The sequence below is a fragment of the Pelodiscus sinensis genome, chromosome 29 (genome assembly GCF_049634645.1).
Source record: "Pelodiscus sinensis isolate JC-2024 chromosome 29, ASM4963464v1, whole genome shotgun sequence".
NCBI classification, from domain to species: Eukaryota; Metazoa; Chordata; order Testudines; family Trionychidae; genus Pelodiscus; species Pelodiscus sinensis.
Genome location: NC_134739.1, coordinates 12,373,705 through 12,391,988, shown reverse-complemented (window position 1 = coordinate 12,391,988; position 18,284 = coordinate 12,373,705). Strand labels below are relative to the sequence as shown.

General features: G+C 48.6%; 1 protein-coding gene and 1 non-coding gene across 2 annotated transcripts; both read right to left on the bottom strand.

Annotated features, from left to right (window-relative positions):
* Nucleotides 1-4,661: 4,661 nt before the first annotated feature.
* Nucleotides 4,662-4,733, bottom strand: TRNAC-GCA (transfer RNA cysteine (anticodon GCA)). Its single transcript has one exon. It is a non-coding gene; the product is annotated as a tRNA-Cys (tRNA).
* A 4,804-nt stretch (nucleotides 4,734-9,537) lies between these two features.
* SPMAP1 (sperm microtubule associated protein 1) lies at nucleotides 9,538-17,178 on the bottom strand. Its single transcript, XM_075911260.1, has 3 exons — nucleotides 16,919-17,178; nucleotides 11,168-11,267; nucleotides 9,538-9,825 (listed from the first exon to the last, which is right to left on the bottom strand). The coding sequence occupies exons 1-3, from the start codon at nucleotides 17,123-17,125 to the stop codon at nucleotides 9,668-9,670; spliced, it is 465 nt and encodes a 154-aa protein (XP_075767375.1). The 5' UTR covers nucleotides 17,126-17,178; the 3' UTR covers nucleotides 9,538-9,667.
* Between the last annotated feature and the right edge of the window lie 1,106 nt (nucleotides 17,179-18,284).

Genomic DNA, 18,284 nt, shown 5'->3' with positions numbered 1-18,284 from the left:
GTGGGGGGCAGTGGGGGGTTATGGGCCTGGGAAGTGGGGGAGTCATGAGACTGGGAAGTGGGGGGCAGGTTTGGCTGCCAATGGTTACCGGCTCCCACACTGGGGTTGTGGCTGCCACTGGCTCCCAGCCCCCATGCTCGAGCCGGCTCTGCTGGCTCCCAGCCCTGGCGCGGGGAATGGGGCTGCCACCGGTGGTTCACAGCCCCAGTGCTGGGAGTAGCTGCTGGCTCCTAGCCCCAGCCGCCATCCACACAGGGCTGGAGCATCTCTCTGCCGGTGGCAGGTCATGGACGGAATCCAGTTAACTGACACCCAGTAAGCATCACCAGGTAAGGGTGATGCTTACCAGGGAACTGGTTAACCGGTTACCCATTCACATGCCTAGTTAAGGCTACACTCAAGTTATATTTTGAGCTGCCAGTGTAGTGAAGTCTCGGAGGGGTAGCCGTGTTAGTCTGTAGTTTTAAAAACAACGAAATAACAAATATTTCCTCTCCAGCTCATCTGATGAAATGGGTTTTACTCATGAAAGCGCTCTCTCTCTCTCTCTCTCTCTCTCTATATATATATATATATATGCACCTGCTGAATGATCTGGGCTGGCCCCGCCCCAGGGCACATGGGCGGCCCCGGGCGCGCGGCGCATGGGCAGCCCCGGCCCTGGGCGCGTGGGCAGCTCCGCCCCCCAGACGCCAAGAGCATGTGCGGCCCCAAAAGGTTGGGGACCACTGCTGTAAATCAACCCTTCCCTGTGTATTTGGCTTGTGGAATTGGCCTGACACAACACTGTGACTTTGAGATTGTTCTTAAGATCCATTAATGAGTCCCTGGGGCCGCTCCTCAAGGTTCTCCAACAGGGTTTGTTTGTGTTGCCTTTTCAGAGATCTGATTTGTGTCCATTAATTCTTTCCCACAGAGACTGTGCAGTTTGGCCAATATACATGGCAACGGGACATTGCTGGCATTTGATGGCCTAGATCATATTAGTGGATGTGCAGTTAAATGAGCTGCTGATGTGGTTGGGTCTAGTGATGAAATCGCCTGTGTAGATGTGTGGAGAGAGTTGGCACTGCGGCTGATTGCAGGGGTGGGTTCCTGGATGATATGATGGAGGTGTGCTGCATGGTTACTGGAAATAGTGGCTGTGTCTACACTGGCATGAATTTCCGGAACTGCTTAAAACGGAATACTATTCCGTTTTCAGTTTTTCCGGAAAAGGAGCATCTACATTGGCAGGCTGCTTTTCTGGAAAAGCCCTTTTTCCGGAAAAGTGTCTGTGGCCAATGTAGACGCGCTTTTCTGGAAAAGAGCCCCGATCGCCATTTTCGCGATCAGAGCTTTTTTCCGGAAAAGACTACTGGGCTGTCTACACTGGCCCTTTTCCAGAACAGTGTTCCGGAATAAGGACTTATGCCCGAGCGGGAGCAGAATAGTTTTTCCGGAATAGTGGCTGATTTTGTACAGTAGAGCATCGTTGCTTTTCCGGAAATTCAAGGGCCAGTGTAGACAGCTCGCAGCTTATTCTGGAAAAGCGGCTGATTTTCCGGAATAAGTGGCCCAGTGTAGACACAGCCAATTTGTTTGAGATTAGGAGATTGTCTGTAGGTGATAATTGGCCTTTTCCCCCAAGGCCTGTGAGCGTGAGAGGTCATAAAACGGTGTACACGTGGTTAATTTGTTGCTCACTTGGACCAGGGTTTTGGGGGTTCGAGGCGGAATGAGTATCCGCAATAAAGAAGCCTGTTTACTCCATCTGCCTCTGAGTCACCATTTTTTCCCTAACAATACTGAACTTTACTGCAGATCAAAAGGTTCCTATTTCAAATTGAGTCCTCCACTCTTAATGAAAATACTATTTTCCCTGACCCTGTTGAGGTCTCAACAGCCAGTGTTCTGTCTTGCTCAGCACTCAGATGCTTCGCTACTGAGCTGTAAACGCTGCCATTAACTAGAAAAAAAGGCTTATTTGCAGCTATGCAAATAATAGTGCAGTTATTGTTAAGCTTCAAGTTGGTTATCGAGCTCCGCTCTGGGAGCAAATCCTGGAGGAAAAAAAATGTCTGAACCCTGTCAGATTCTCCCCGGGGATCTGGCCCCCAGCCGTGTCATGTTGATAGGTGATTTGCTTTCTCCTAAGGTTATCTACTCCAGCATAGCAGGCCACACCATTCCATTCTGGACTTAGCAGGTGGATTCACACAGCCCTTCCTTTTGCCCACTTCACCTTACAGCTAAGGTCTGACATCGGATTCTTCTTTCACAGATCTGTACAAGAATTCAGTGTGTGTCTGTGTTGCAGCAGGGGACAGTAAAAATAACTGCTGAAATCTTCCACCTTTCACCGATTATAAAGCCAAAAGAATCTGTGCTCCTGGTGTAACACAGGACATATAGGCCTTTCTTGAATTAATTCCTGTTTGAATTAGAGCATGCTCTCTTGAAAACCAAGCTCAGTCAGAATGGTCTTCCATATATCGGGGGTTGCACGAAACATGACCTGCTTTAGATCAGTTTAGTGAAAGGTGACTTAAGAAGATCCGGGGTTTTAGCGTGGGCACTGGGTATCATAGGCAAGGGAAGGCAATGCCTTCTCAAACTGCCTCACCTGGCCCCGTCTATCCTCCACTGGAGTCCCCCAGACCTTCTACCCCAGCCTTCTGTTGCAGTGCTACAAAGGCTGGGGTAGTCTGGGGGGCGGGACCATGCCTCCCAGCATTCTGGAGTTGGGAGAGGCTGGGGCTCCACCAGCTGCTGGCTCACCGCACCTGCAGGGCTGGGGGAGGCTGGAGCTGCACTATCCCAGGCTGGGGGCACTGCTCTAGGGCAGGAGCCAACTGCTACATTGTGAGGGGTAGGTATGTAGGCAGAGGCCAGCAGCAGCCACAGGGAAGGGTGGGCTGGGCTCTGGTGGATGCAGAAGGGGCAGAACCCTTCTGTGGGGCTCAAACCCCTTATCCAGTCTTCCTAATCAGGGCCTGGGGCAGGGGAGCGCACAAAATCCCTGGCCCTCGCAAGAGCACATGGTGCCTAGAGAGACGCACCAGCCAGCATGTTCCTTAGCCACTGCACACTCCCCTGTCCGCAGGCCCTGATTGGCCCCGTGGGAGAGCGGCAGGGTGGCTGAGGGCCCGATCCACTGGCTTGGTGGGCCGGATCTGGCCTGCACAGGGCCCTTTGCCCACCCCTGGTTTAGGAAGACTTCTTGCACAAACAGACGCTCTCAAATATATAGTAATCCTCCCTCCCCACCCCCGCAACTCTCTCACTCACCTTCTCCCAGCCTACATTTCCCAGTGAAGTTCCTGATGAGGAATGCGAGTAAAACAGCATTGTCAGCCATCAGTGCACGTCCATCATCTACTGTTCCGGAGGTGTGTATTCATTATTCAATTAATTATGATTACAATAGCACCTAGATGTTTAAGACCAAGACCATCAGGGTCCCATTGTACCAGCAACATTTTTGAAACTTTTTAAGTAGCTATTTAATGCTCTAGTGTCAAATCGCTGCAATTTGCCGTTCAGTAGGGCTGCGTCTAGACTGGCAAGTTTTTCCTTGCGGAAAAACTTGCCAACGGTCTATACTGGCCGCTTTGAATTTGCGCAAGAACACTGATGATCTAATGTAAGATTGACAGTGTTCTACCGCAAATACAATGACTCTCCCGTTCGGGAAAAAACCCTCTTGTGCAAATGCTTTTGCACAAGAGGGCCAGTGTAGACAGCTGAGAACCGTTTTGTGCAAAAAAGCCCCGATGGCGAAAATGGCAATCGGGGCTTTCTTGTGCAAAATCGCGTCTAGATTGGCACGGATGCTTTTCTGCAAAAAGTGCTTTTGCGCAAAAGCGTCCATGCTAATCTAGACACTTTTCCACAAATGCTTTTAACGGAAAAACTTTTTCGTTGAAAGCATTTGCGGAAAATCATGCCAGTCTAGACAAAGCCCTGATGTACTGATACTGCCCAGAAATTCATAGTTGTGTTGTTTAGTTTGAGTGATCTTTTAACAAATAATGGGCCATAGGTATGAACAGGTGCTGAGTATCTTGAGGTTCAATTTTGTAATTCTGAGCAAAATTTGAACCTACTAAAACAGCGCTAGATACTGACCTGTGATGTTTTGTGTGTGACAGGCTTCAAAAAAAAAAAAAAAATTAGGTAAGTTCATGGAGGACAGCTCTATTGATGGCTATTAACCAGGATGCACAGGGATGGTGTCTCTTGATGCTAAAAAGTTTGGGAACCACTAGGCTAGAAGGACCCTTGGTCTGACTCAGTGTGACCACTCTCATGTTCTTTAAATCAGCTAAATAGATGGCAGGGGACACCTGGATTTGAACTAGGGACTACTTAAACTACAGTCAAATGTTCTACCCCTGAGCTATACCCCCCCCCTTTCTTGTGTATTAATTTTGTGGAGTTTATTTCATATTAATTAGCTGATACTCTAAAGCCGTATAATTCAGGCCTGGAATATTAAATATGCTTTAATTACTGTCCATGTTTCCATTAAGCATTCCCCAAATTGTTGCTCCACTTTCTGCTAGTGGCCTATATCTTTGCCACAGACTGAATCCTAACACGAAAGACCAGTTCACCATGACTGTTAAAAAAAATAAATACTTAACTAATCTGTATTTCTTCTGATTAAAATGTATACAAGGGGGCACCTGGATTTGAACCAGGGACCTCTTGATCTGCAGTCAAATGCTCTACCCCTGAGCTATACCCCCACCTGGGGGAAAAAGGTGACAGGTAAGTCTAACTATGGATTCCGGTTGTGTCACATTGTTCATCACTACCCAAAATAGGATTATTATATTCATCATGCCTGTGGCTATTTCTCATACTTGCTGCACCTGTAATTATTTCTCATAATACACACACAAACTATAATTAGTTTTCATTCGGTTTCTTTAAACCAGTAACGTCAAAAAAACTCTTCTTTTCAATGGCTTGTGCTTGGCCAGCACACCCCAAACTACATAACAAGCTGGTAAAACACCCGTCTCCAACAATCCTTCACCCAAAATTGCATCACTGTCCCTACTTCTGTAGCAACTGGACTGATGGAAATGCAGCTATTTCTGGGGCAGAACATACCGACAGTTATACAGCACATGCACACAAAGCCCCTCAAGTAACCTTACGGCAGAGAAATGCAGATGGAGGGGTGGATGAAAAAGGAGTTTAGTGGAGCAGAGTGTCAGGAGCCAAACAGCGTAAAGCAAAGGCAGATGAGCACTACAATTATGAATACTAGCATTACCCACCCCATTGTGACGGTAGATGTACACCTGGCCTCCTCTCTCCCCACTGCTCCCAGATTGTCAGTGTTCTTCCGCAAATACAATGACTCTCTTGTATGGCCTTTTCCCTCCCTGCTGCTCACGGGGCACGTGGTGGTGGTGGCCGTGCAATTTCTTCCCTCCCCACTGCTCCGGGGATGATGGGGCAAGCACTTTCTTCCCCTCCCCATACAGGAGCCTGCTGCTGCTCCTCCACCCCTCCCTATGGTAGGGACACGGCCTCGCTGCAGGGGGCAGGGCTGAAAGTGGGACTGGCGACTTGCCTCCCCGTACAAACTTCTCACATCTCCTCACATGCTCTGTGATGGACACCTCTCTTTTTAATAATAGTATAGATCCGCATTTCACAAACTGGGGGTCCCGGCCCCCCGGGAGGTCACGAGCAACTTAGAGGGGGGTTGCGGTATCACAAAGTTTGAGAACCCCTGGTATAGATCATAAAACATGTCAGCTGTGTCTAGACTGGCAAGTTTTTCTGCAAAAAATCAGATGATTTTGCGGAAAAACTTGCCAGCTGTCTACACTGGCCGCTTGAATTTCCGGAAAAGCACTGACGATCTCATGTAAAATCATCAGTGCTTTTCCGGAAATACTATGCTGCTCCCGTTCGGGCAAAAGTCTTTTTCCGAAAGACTTTTGCGCAAAAGGGCCAGTGTAGACAGCATAGTACTGTTTTCCGCAAAAAAGCCCCGATCGCGAAAATGGCGATCGGGGCTTTTTTGCGGAAAACCGCGTCTAGATTGGCCACGGACGCTTTTCCGCAAAAAGTACTTTTGCGGAAACATCCTGCCAATCTAGACGCAATTTTTCCAAAAATGCTTTTAACGGAAAACTTTTCCGTTAAAAGCATTTTCGGAAAATCATGCCAGTGTAGACGTAGCCGTCAAGTTAGAACACCCTTCTCCTTCCCACATCGGTTGCTTTCTTAAAGTGTGTCTACACAGCAAAGTTATTTCGGAGTAACGGCCATTCTTCCGAAATAACTATGCAAGTGTCTACACAGCAATTCCATTATTTTGAAATAATTTCAAAATAACAGACGGCTTATTCCGACTTTTGAAAACCTCATTCTACGAAGAATAACACCTCTTCTTATAGCTATTACGAAATAAGCCCCGTGTAGACACTCCACTTCTGCTATCTCTAAATAGCCTCTCACCAAAGCCATTCAAAGTTATTCCTCCTGTGGCTGTAAATCACGCTCGCACGTCTACATTAGAGGAGCCTGCCTCGGACTAATTTTGAGGCTTCCCTGCAGTGTAGACGTGCTATTTCAAAATAACTATTCCAGAATAGCTTATTCCAAAATAATAATTAGACTGCAAGTTCCTTGAGGGCAGGAGATGGCACGCCCATGGTTTTGTAGGGGTGCCCGGCCTTCACGGAGGCCTCACAGCAATGTAAGAAAAAGTAAGAGCAGCCACTCCATGAAGCGCTGACTGGGTGAAATTTACCCAGTCAATTGGAGGCTCAGTTCTTGCAGCTCCCTTTATTATACCAGCCCCTGAGCCTGTAGCTCTGGGTATGTCTAGGCTACATGACTCTGCCAACAGAGGCATGTAAATTAGACATACCGACACAATCAATGAAGCAGGGATTTAAATATCCCCCGCTTCATTAGAATAAAAATGACCACCGTGTTGTGCCGGCTCAGCTGTTTGTCAGCACAACCCGGCAGTCAAGATGGGGATTAGTCGACAAGGAAAGCCTTTGCCAACCGATCCCTTATGCCTCGTGAAATGAGGTATACAGGATCGATCCACAAAAGCTTTCCTTGTCAACCGATCCCCGTCTTGACTGCCGGTTTGTGCGGACAAACAGCTGAGCTGGCACAACACGGTGGTCATTTTTATTCTAATGAAGTGGGGGATATTTAAATCTTTGCTTCATTGATTGTGTCGGTATGTCTAATTTACATGCCTCTGTCGGCACTGTTCTGTCTGCACTGTTCTGCTCAATCTGCCGGAGCTGCAGACGCAGGGCCAAAGAGGTGACTAGCTCTGACCCTGGCTGCCAGACAGAGCTTCCCCTCTCTGATTAGCAGCGAGGGCTGTTTTACTTCCACCAAACTTCAGGTCTCAGAGGGCCAAAATGCCTACACCAGTGGTGAGAGTGGAAGGGTGGGAGATTTCCCTGCCCCAAAAATGCTGGCGTAGACAAGACCCAAATAACCCCTGGCCTTGTGTTCATGCTATACAAAAAGCCAGGGCATCTATAATGCAGGGAATCGCCTCGTCGGGCCTTGCCCAGCTTTGAAACACCCATCACACAATTCAGAACCTCTGGGGAATCTAGATTACAGCAGCCCCTGTCTCAGGGTAGCTTCGGAGTCAGTGGAACCCCAAGTGAGGCTACATCATCCTGATTGCCAGGGCCTGCGTTATCCCCTCTAGTGAACCTCTCTAGTCCGGCAACCTCAGGATCTGACCAGTGCCGAACCAGAGAACTTGCCAAACCACAGGAGGACAGTATTGTCTGGCAACAGGACCCACACTTCCACTGCTTGCTGGGCTCTTAGAAGACATTTAGGGCACATCTTCACTGTAGGGCCAAAGTTGAATTAGTCTGTACAACTTCAGCTATGTCAATTGCGTCGCTGAAGTTGAAATAGCTTCAATCAGCTTTTGGCGCTGTCTACAGGGCAGGAAGCCAAAGGAAGAACACTCTTCCTTTGACTTCCCTTACTCCTCATGAAATAAGGGTTACAGGAGCCAGGGCAAGAAGTCCTCCAGATTGCTGTTATTTCATAATAACGGCTTGCTGCATAGACAAGCTCTTTGTTATTTCGGAATAACGTTGCTGAGTAGATGTAGCGTTAGGGGTAAATTAGAGCTAAATAACAGCACAAAACACTGAGAGCCAGGACTAGTGGCTGTAAACACACTTTATGGGACCGTACAAAACTTGGCCACATCTACGATAGGTGGACATCCATCTAACTAAAATCATGCTTCACAGACGCTGTCAGACCAGAGAGTGCCGGACTAGAGAAGTTCAACCTGTACTCCATTGAGGCAGCCACTCAAAAACCTGCAAGGTCATTGCATGTGCTGGTCAAAGGGAATGATAGTGAGCAAACAACCCCAAACCAAAATAACTCAACAATCATGCGGCAACTACTCAAAGGATCCTCCAAGTAGGGACCTTACCTTCATCTCTCTGGGTACTATACAAATATTAACTGCTGCTTCTCAGTACTACACAAGCTTGTATCAGCTCTCCACTTGCCACCCACCAGGCCACATAGGAACTATCTTTCCCCATTTTCTCCTCCTGTAATGCTCTGTGTATGTGAAGATCTAGGCTCTTCTATAGACAGAGAACAAAGCACCTTGTATTTCAGGCAGGTTCATCCCTGTGGATCCAAACAGACTAGAACATCAGAACGGCCAGACTGGGTCAGAACAAAGGTCCATCTCGCCCAGTGTCCTGTCGGCCGACAGTGGCCAGTGCCAGGTGCCCAAAAGGGAGTGAACAGAAGAGGGAACCATCATGTGATCCCTCTCCTGTCATCCATTTCCAGCGTCTGACAAACAGAGGCCGGGGTCACCATTCCTACCCAGCCTGGCTAAAAGCCATTGATGGAACTAACCTCCATGAATCTATCTAGCTCTTTTTTTAACCCTGTTCAAGTTCTAGCCTTCACCGCATCCTCTGGCAAGGAGTTCCACAGGATGACACTGCTCTGCATTTAAAAAAAAAAAAAACCTTCCTTTCGTTTATTTTAAACCTGCTACCTGTTCATTTCATTGGCTGACCCCTAGTTCTTATGTGATGGGAACAAGTCAATAACTTTTCTTATTCACTTTCTCCGTACCTGTCATGATTTTATAGACCTCTATCATAGTCCCCTCTTTTCTAAGTTGAAAAATCCCATTCTTTTTAATCTCTCTTCATATGAGACCCATTCCAAGCTTCTAATCATTTTTGTTGCTCTTTTCTAAACCTTTTCCCATGCCAAGAGATCTTTTTTCAAATGAGGCGACCACATCTGTACGCGGTATTTAAGGTGTGGGCGTACCGTGGATGTATAGAGGCAAGAAAATATTCTGTCTCATTCTCTATCCCTTCTCTTCTGAACACATGGGAAGCCCATGCATGATCTAATTGCCTGCAGTATCATCTGGCATCAGTCAGCCTAGATTCAAAACAGCTGGTAAAAGCAGGAGCCCAGATGCTGCGTCTCCAGTGCGTATCCTAGGCAAATAAATCACCCGTAACAACAAGCTGCTAAAATAGAACAAGTGAGAACAATATTTTATTTTAGCTCTCATTTCTTACTCCTAATCAGCATCTCCAGGTCTCCATGGCGCCCAGCGAGACTGGCGTTGGGCATGTGAGAAGCAGCCCGTTTGGTATCAGTGCAGCGGGAACACAGTGACTTCGCCGAAGCAGGACGAATTGATCCGCAGGTCCGGCGTGTTGCGACGGTAGCCGAAACGCCCGTTGTAGCTCTTCATGGGTTTCACGTCCGCCAGGAAGTTGTAGTGGCCACCCACCTGCTCAGAAGAGTGGCCTGCATGGAAGAGAGTTGGCCCCATCTGTCTTTATATAAACTCCCTTTCCAGATCTCCTCCATCCAGCTGCTCACCCAAGCCCCGCGGAGACCTTGGACGGGTGTGCAAGCTACACACAAGCTCACGAGATCTGTCGATGCTACAGAAACTTAGTATTAATCCCAGACCAGCGCTGTTAGCAACTGGAAGTCCTGGTGGGCCCAAGCTGGTGGCTACTGGTGACAATGTGACCAACATGTTGGCTTGACCCTGGCCCATACTAGGACTTTATTTCGAAATAACTCCCCCAAGGTCAAATTTATAAGTGGAGTGTCCACACTACCAAGCCTGTTATTTTGAAGTAACGGGCCACTTAACTCAAAAGCTGTACTCCTGCTTTTCAGCCAGAGTAACACTAATTCCGCTCCAGTGCCACTATTTTGAAATGATTACTCCCCAGAGTAATTCAGACTAATTACTCCCCAGTGCTTCCTGAGGCTCTAAGTCCAAGGTAGCACGTTCACATTAACGGAGCCTGCCTGGACTAATTTCGAGGCTTCCCCGTAGTGTGAACATGCTAGTTTGAATTTGTTAAATCCGGAGTTAAGTCAAATGTATTAATTTTGAAATAGTTTCCTAGTGTAGACGTGGCCGGTGTGAGAAAGGACTTTGGGCTGCGGAAGTGCAGCTCAGAGGAACGAGGGGGAAGTCAGCGTTGTGTTTTCCAGATGCTGAGCACCTACTTGGGCAGCCTGAAGACCCAAAACATGTGGGGTGGGGACCAGATTAGTTCCATCTACGAATGCCCCAAGCAGGACCTGCACCTGGGGTATTCTCTGCCACCCCCTTGGGAATGTTTTATGACCCCCTGTACGCTCTGCTGGCTGAGTCAGGTGAGGGGTAGGTCTCCCAACATTACTAATGCCGCAGAAGCAGTGTCACCTAGTGGTTACTGTAACAGGCTGGGACTTGCAAGATTTGGGTTCTAGTCCCAGCTCTGTGGCTGGGCGACCGTGGGCAAGTCCTGTCCTAAATTTCTGCCAGGCGACGCTGCAGAATGTGGCATTGCCTGCTCTTACAATTTTGTCATTCGGGGTGGTGTAAAGTCCCAGCTCCTGGAATCACGTGAAAATGAAAATCTCAGCTTGCCTTTCAAAAATACATTACATTTCTAGCCTTATGCGTGAGGAGAAAAGCTGGCTAAGGTGACCTCTTTGCCCCCAATTGCTATGAAACCAGAAAGCACGTTAAACAAAAGAACGCAGTATTTATCACTCTTTTAAAATCCCGTGATTCTTAGCCTACTAGGTGATCCATACCCACACTGATGCTTGGAGAAGAGCTTACGGAAAGGAATCTTACCTGCACCTGCCCAGTTTCTCCTGTTCAAGTACCGCTGCTGTGGTCCATAGATGTGGAAATAGTCCACTACCCAGCCGTCCCTCGACGTGCCGCCTCGGTGCTGGCATGAGTCAGAGAAAGAAGAAAACCTCAGAGCAAAGCCAGGTTGTGGCTCATCCCTAAATCTGAAGATGACGTCAATGGCAAAAGTTCCCATTGACTTCAGTAGCACCGGAGCAGGGTCTAGCATCCTGTTACCTAATGTTCTTCTGGCTCTAAAGACACACAGGTGGCTGCTACCAAAGTGAGACAATGCCCTGCATTTAGAAATAGCCCTGGGCATGCGCCCGTGTCACAAATCCAGGGTGCGTGAAAGCAAGATGTTTATCGTTCCAGCAACACAAGCAATGCAATCTTAGAATCAGAGAATTCTAGGGCTGGCAGAGATCTCAGGAGTCATCAAGTCCAGCCCCCTGCCCAAAGCAGGACCAATCCCAACTCAATTAACCCAGCCAGGGCTTTGTCAAGCCGGGACTTCAAAACCTCTAGGGATGGAGATTCCACCCCGTCCTTAGGGAACCCATGCCAGGGCTTCCCCACCCGCCTCGGGAAATAGTTTTTCCTAATATCCAACCTAGAGCTCCCCCACTGTAATTTGAGACCATTGTTCCTTGTTCTGCCGTGCGTCACCACTGAGAACAGCCTCTCTCCATCCTCTCTGGAACCTCCCTTCAGAAGTTGAAGGCTGCTCTCAAATCCCCCCTCGCTCTTCTCTTCTGCAGACTAAACAAGCCCAAATCCCTCAGTCTCTCCTCATAGGTCATGTGCTCCAGCCCCTGAATCATTTTGGTTGCCCTCTACTGGACCCTTTCCAATGTGTCCACATCCTTTCTATAGTGGGGGGCCCAGAACTGGACACACTACTCCAGATGTGGCCTCACTAGGGCCGAATAAAGAGGAATAATCACTTCTCTGGATCTGTTCCTCCTAATGCACCCCACTATGCCATTAGCCTTCTTGGCTACCAGGGCACACTGTTGACTCAACCAGCTTCCCATCCACTGGAATCCCCAGGTCCTTTTCCATGAACTGTTACTTAGCCAGTTGGTCCCCACCCTGTAACAATGCTTGGGACTCTCCTGTCCCAAGTGCAGGCTATTGCACTTTAGTTGAATCTTTAATCAATAACAGTTAACGAGGTGAAATCCAGAAACTACTAGCAGCTACCTCCAGAGATCTCCCTCTGCTAGATTCATTGCCGATATCATTCCGGTGACTTAAATCTGGCACCAGGTTGTGCATTAACTAACTAACATTGGCAGAGCTCTTTGCAAGATGTCCTAAGTCTGCAGCCAGATCTTCTAGCTCAGACCCCAGTGCAAGTATGGAGCCCAACATCATGGATTTGGGTGTCTGTGTGAACAGATCTCCAGGGAGGACCCAGGCTTACGGTATTTACTAAGCACCAACAGGGTTGGTCATTGTATGCAGCGCAGTGAAAGACACCTTGGCTATTATGTTCACAGATTCTAAAGCCAGAAGGGACCACCGTGATCGTCTCCCGCCCCCTCCTTAAGGTCCCATCCATATGATCTTGCTGTATCTTTATCTGCTGGATTGAAGAGCCCACTAACAAACTTCATTCCTCACTTAGGCACTTATCCACTATGACCAAGAATCTTCTATTTGTTCAGCTCTTAACGCAAGGCATGCTGTTTGCAGAGTCAGGGCTTAATAAACCGATGCAAATGCTCAAGGTTATTATTTCAAAAGTTTCCCATGAAGCATCAGTGAGATTTTAAACAGTGAGTGGAGAAGAAATGGGATTACAGTTAGCTGAAAAGAATATGAATGAGCATTGTATCTCTTGCTCTCTCACCCTGACTTGGGGAGCACAAAAAACACAGCTAGCAAGAGGACAACATCGGCAAATTGATCGTGTGTGGCTATAGCGGCCTTCCTGTATATTTTTCATTTAAAAAATAAATGTCACAGAGTCAGACTGCAACAATCATTCACTTTTTGAGCAAAAAACAAAAATCACAAATAATTATTTTGTTAAACGGATCTCATATTAAGCAACCAAGAAAAGATCTCAGCTGAATAAGCAACCATGAAATCATTGGTATTTAGAGATTCTCCCTTTCCCACACCCACCCATTGGGCTTTAAAGTTAGACGGAGCTATAATTCTTACACATGGAGAACACAGGGGTCTGTTTTGGGACCAGTTCTGTTCAATATCTTCATCAGTGATTTAGATCCGTTTTTTTTAAACTGTGTTCTGTGGCACACCAGTGTGCCACAAGGCAGTCAGGGGTGTGCCACAGAGAACAACAGAGTTCAAGATGGCCACCCGTAAAGGGGCAGGCAACTTTTTTTTTTTTTGCTCAGTAACTTCCCCTCTCCGGCTTCCCCCCCACCCCCCCAACAAAAAATCCTTGGTGTTCCTCATAAAAAAAAATATTTTTTAGCGTTCCTCAGTCTTAAAACATTTAAGAAACACTGATTTAGATTTTGGCATAGAGAGAACTCTTATTAAGTTTGAAGATGATACCAAGCTGGGAGGGGTTGCCAGTGCTTTGGAGGGTAGGGTCAGAATTCAAAATGATCTGGACAAACTGGAGAAATGGTCTGAGGTACATAGGATGAAGTTTAATAAGGACAAATGGAAAATACTCCACTTAGGAAGGAACAATCTGTTTCTCTCGCACAGAATGGGAAGCGACTACCTAGGAAGGAACACTGCAGAAAGGGATCTAGGGGTCATGGTGGATCACGTGCTAAATATGAGTCAATAGTGTGACACTGTTGCAAAAAAAGCAAGCATGATTCTGAGCTGCATTAACAGGAGTGTTGTCAGCAAGACAGGAGAAGTCATTCTTCCACTCTACTCTGCGCTGATTAGGTCTCAATTAGAGTATTGTGTCCAATTCTGGGCCCCATATTTCAAGAAAGATGTGGAGAAATTGGAGAAGGTCCAGAGAAGAGCAGCAAGAATGATTAAAAGTCTAGAAAATATGACCTATGAAGGAAGACTGAAAGAATTGGGCCTGTTTCGTTTGGAAAGGAGAAGACTGAGAGGAGACATTAGAGCACTTTTCAAGTCTAAAAGGGTGTCACATGGAGGAGGGTGAAAAATTGTTCTCCTTGGCCTCTGAGGATAGGACAAGAAGCAATGGGCTTATACTGCAGCCAGGGAGGTTTAGGTTGGACATTAGGAAAAACTTCCTGTCTGGGGGGTTAAACACTGGAATAAATTGCCTAGGAGGGTTGTGGAATCTCCATCTCTCAAGATATTGAAGAGCAGGTTAAACAGACATCTATCAGGGATGGTCTAGATGGTGCTGGGACCTGCCGTGAGGGCAGGGGACTGGACTTGATGACATCTCGAGGTCCCTTCCAGTTCTAGTGTTCTATGATCCTATGATTCTATGGCACCAAAAATGATTCGGGGGCTGGAGCACATGACCTATGAGGAGAGGCTGAGGGATTTGGGCTTATTAAGTCTCCAGAAGAGAAGAGTGAAGGGGGATTGGAGAGCAGCCTTCAACTATCTGAAGGGAGGTTCCAAAGAGGCTGGAGAGAGGCTGTTCTCAGTGGTGGCAGATGGCAGAATGAGGAGCAATGGTCTAAAGTTGCAGTGGGGGAGTTTTAAGTTGGATATTGGGAAAAATGATTTCCCTAGGAGGGTGGGGAAGCTCTGGGATGGGTTCCCTAAGGATGGGGTGGAATCTCCATCCCTAGAGGTGTTTAAGTCCTGGCTTGACAAAGCCCAGGCTGGGATAATTTAGCTGTGAGCAGGGGACTGGACTCAATGACTCCTGAAGTCTCTTCCAACCCTAAGATTCGATGATTCTGTGAATTATAACAACTATAGTGTAATAAACCATCACGCCATGATCTGCCTGGTCTACCAAAATGTGGACATTAATTAAATTAATGGAGATTGCCTATCTCTTAGAACTGGAAGGGACCTTGAAAGATCATTGAGTCCAATCCCCTGCCTTCACAGCAGGACCAAGAACCATCCCTGACAAATTTTTGCCCCAAATGGTCTCTACAAGAATTGAACTCACAACCCTGGGTTTAGCAGGCCAATGCTCAAACCACTGAGCCATCCCTCCCCCCTATGTTTTATCAAGTGCATCATTTTCAGGACCCAGACCAATCTGTCTGTCTATGATTCTGTTTTCTCTTTAAATGGATAATTTTTAACCCACAATTTTCCTTCGCCCTTTCCTACTTGCTGGTTTGACCATGTGCTGTGTTTTCATTCTGACATCATAGTGCACTGAAGCGGACACAAGAATGATTATGATGTCAGAAACATCAAGGAGCTCAAAGAAATCCAAGCAGAGGAAACGGTGACATCAGAGCAGGGAAGGAAATGGACTTTTCTTGCTCATAATCGAGTTAATTCATTTGTATTGCCTTGTGTCAGAGGGCTAGCCATGTTAGTCTGTTTCAGCAAAAGCCACAAGGAGTCCTATGGCTAGGGTCATCCTTGGGAGGGCACAAGGCCTGCAGCAACCTTCCCTGGGACCCCAGATGCAGGGCCCAAGGTAACCCCCCCCCCACTTCAGGCTTTGCTCCTGGTCCCAAGCCCTGCTCACTCCTTGCCCCTCCCCCAAGTGCCACAAGCCAGGGGATTACCAGGGCGGGTGCAAGGTGGCAGCAGGGGGAAGTCACCATCTCTCCACCAGCCCCCACACATCCTGTGGCGGGACCCAGAGAGACCAGGTGACCTGTTCTGCTTCGCGCCCCCCCCCCCTCCCGCCCAAGCACAGGGCCCCTAGGGCAGTCGCCCAGAACCATCCTATTCCCATGGCACCTTAAAGATAACATTTATTTGGGCACCAGCTTTCGTGGGCTGGCTGAAGCCCGTACATTGCCTGGGAATTGTATTGCCTTGGAATTCCTGCCCCGGCCCACCCCTCATGGTACAAACAGAACAACCCCTGAATCTCACTCATTGACAGTGAATTTTGCATTCAGAAGTTAAATTAGGAATTTGCCAATCCGCAGGGCAAATGGGGACAGTGGAGTCTCTTCGGGTACGTTCAGATAGCGGGGCTATTTCAGGATACCGCAGGTATCCCCAAATAGCTACCCCGTGTCTTTGAAACGTGCCCGTTATTTGGAATTTTTTTAAAATATTTTTCGAAATAACGGGCATGCTATTTCGGCCTCCCTGTAACCTTCATTCCACGAGGGTTAAGGGATGTCTCGAAATAGCGCGTCATTTCAAAATGTGGAACCGTGTAGACATGCCACATTTCGAAATAAGCTATTTCAAGACACAATCGAAATGACAGGCAATTCGCATCGCACCAATTGTGTCTCTTCTTTCGCGTTTGGGGAGCCGTGTAGACGCACCTGCTTCTTTTTGGTTTCGTCTACACAGCCAGGCTGTTTCGAAAGAACAACTCCCAAAATAACTATTTGGAAGGAAGATTATTCCTCTTCACACGCAGGCGTTACCATTTCGAAATAACGGGCTGGGTAGCGAGACGATTTGCCTTGTTATTGCTAAATAAGGGGAGTGATTTCAAAAGAACAGTGTGAACGTGCCCTTTAAAGAAAGGAACCATCTGATCTCCCCAAAGAACCACCCCTATGGAGCTCACAGCTCCTGTCTGCATGGAGCCACCCAGCACCCCAAAGCAGCTGCCCCTTTCCAATACCAAGCCAAGCCACAGCTGCGGGTCCCACCCGGCCAGGAGCGCGCAGGCGGGGCGGCTGGTTCCCCGCAGCCCCTGGGCGCTTGTACCTGCTCCGTGCTCTTCAGCAGGGACTTGACCGCGGGGGATGCGAAGTAGCTGGCGGCGTGGGCGTCCAGCTGGGCGTTGTAGGGGGGCAGGGCAGACCACAGCTTGGGCAGGATGTGCGCGTAGCTGCGGGCGAGTGTGTCCACCGCCACCCCGTCCAGGACAAAGCCCTTCTGCCTTTGCACGCACCTCCTGCTGAGACAGGCCATGCTGCGTGAGCGGAGCCAGGCGGATCCCCCCCCCCCGGCGTCAGACTCGGGCCCTTGTGACCCCCCCCCCCCCCGCTGCCGGCATTGTTACGTGCCAGCGCCGCCCCCCACAGCTGGCTGCAGAGCAGCTCCCCGCCCCAGCTGGGAGGGGCCCAAGACTCGCCCATTTGCCCTGCTCCTGAACCCCTTCCCATCTCCAGCCCCCGCTGCAATGCAAAGCGGCCTGGCTCCAGGGGCGTCGCTCCCTCTTGCCACGTGGGGCTCAGCTGGGAGCCAGCTGCGGGTAGTGGGGCGATGCGGGCGAGACGTCCAAGCCGCCCCCTGCAGCCCGGTCCAGCGCACGGGTGCCTGCTGCTGCCTTTCTAGGGACAGCAGGCGGCTGGAGCGCAAGGAGGGGCCTTCTTACCCCTGAAGCTGACAGCCGCGAAAAGCAGCCCGGGCTAGAACCAGCTGGCTTCGGTCCAGATCTTGCAGGGAGCAAGCTACACAGCTCTCCAAACGCCAGACTTGCAGGGGCGTCTTGTGCGGTTCAACTTGACTAAAGGATTTTGTGTCTCCCCTCCCCCGTCATGGTAAAGATCCAAACGTGAAGCCTTAAATGCTTAATGAGAGGAGGAAACCCCACCCCATCCCTGCTCCAAGCAAGCCGGCTGAAAAGTCAGCATAACTAGGAGTCAGTGGGGTGAAAATATCCCACCTGTGATCAAGTAGCTATGTGGATATAACCCCCCCTCCCCCCCACACACACTATAAATGCACCTAGGTCAATACAACAGCACTTGGCTCAACGTTGGGAAGGTTTTCAGGGGTGTGCAACACTGATGGAAAACCTATTAACTAGTGAGCATCCACTCCATAAGCATTAACACCCCAAACCTTCAAGGCCTTGGGGTTTGCCTAAGCATATAGGTTAACCCACCCCCCACCTCTACACTGGCATGGACAGAAAATGGATTTATTTGCAATTCCATCCCATCGCACTTCCACTTCTGTGCTTAGCACAAAACAAAACACAAGTGCAGTAATATGGCTCATAACCCAGCATAAAGACTGCACCCCTCTCTACCATGTAGGAGGCGGTGTCACCTTCTGCAACAGGCTTTACCCTGACCACTGGAAGCCTAAGCTTCAAAATAGTAGGAAGCCCATCAGTTCATTC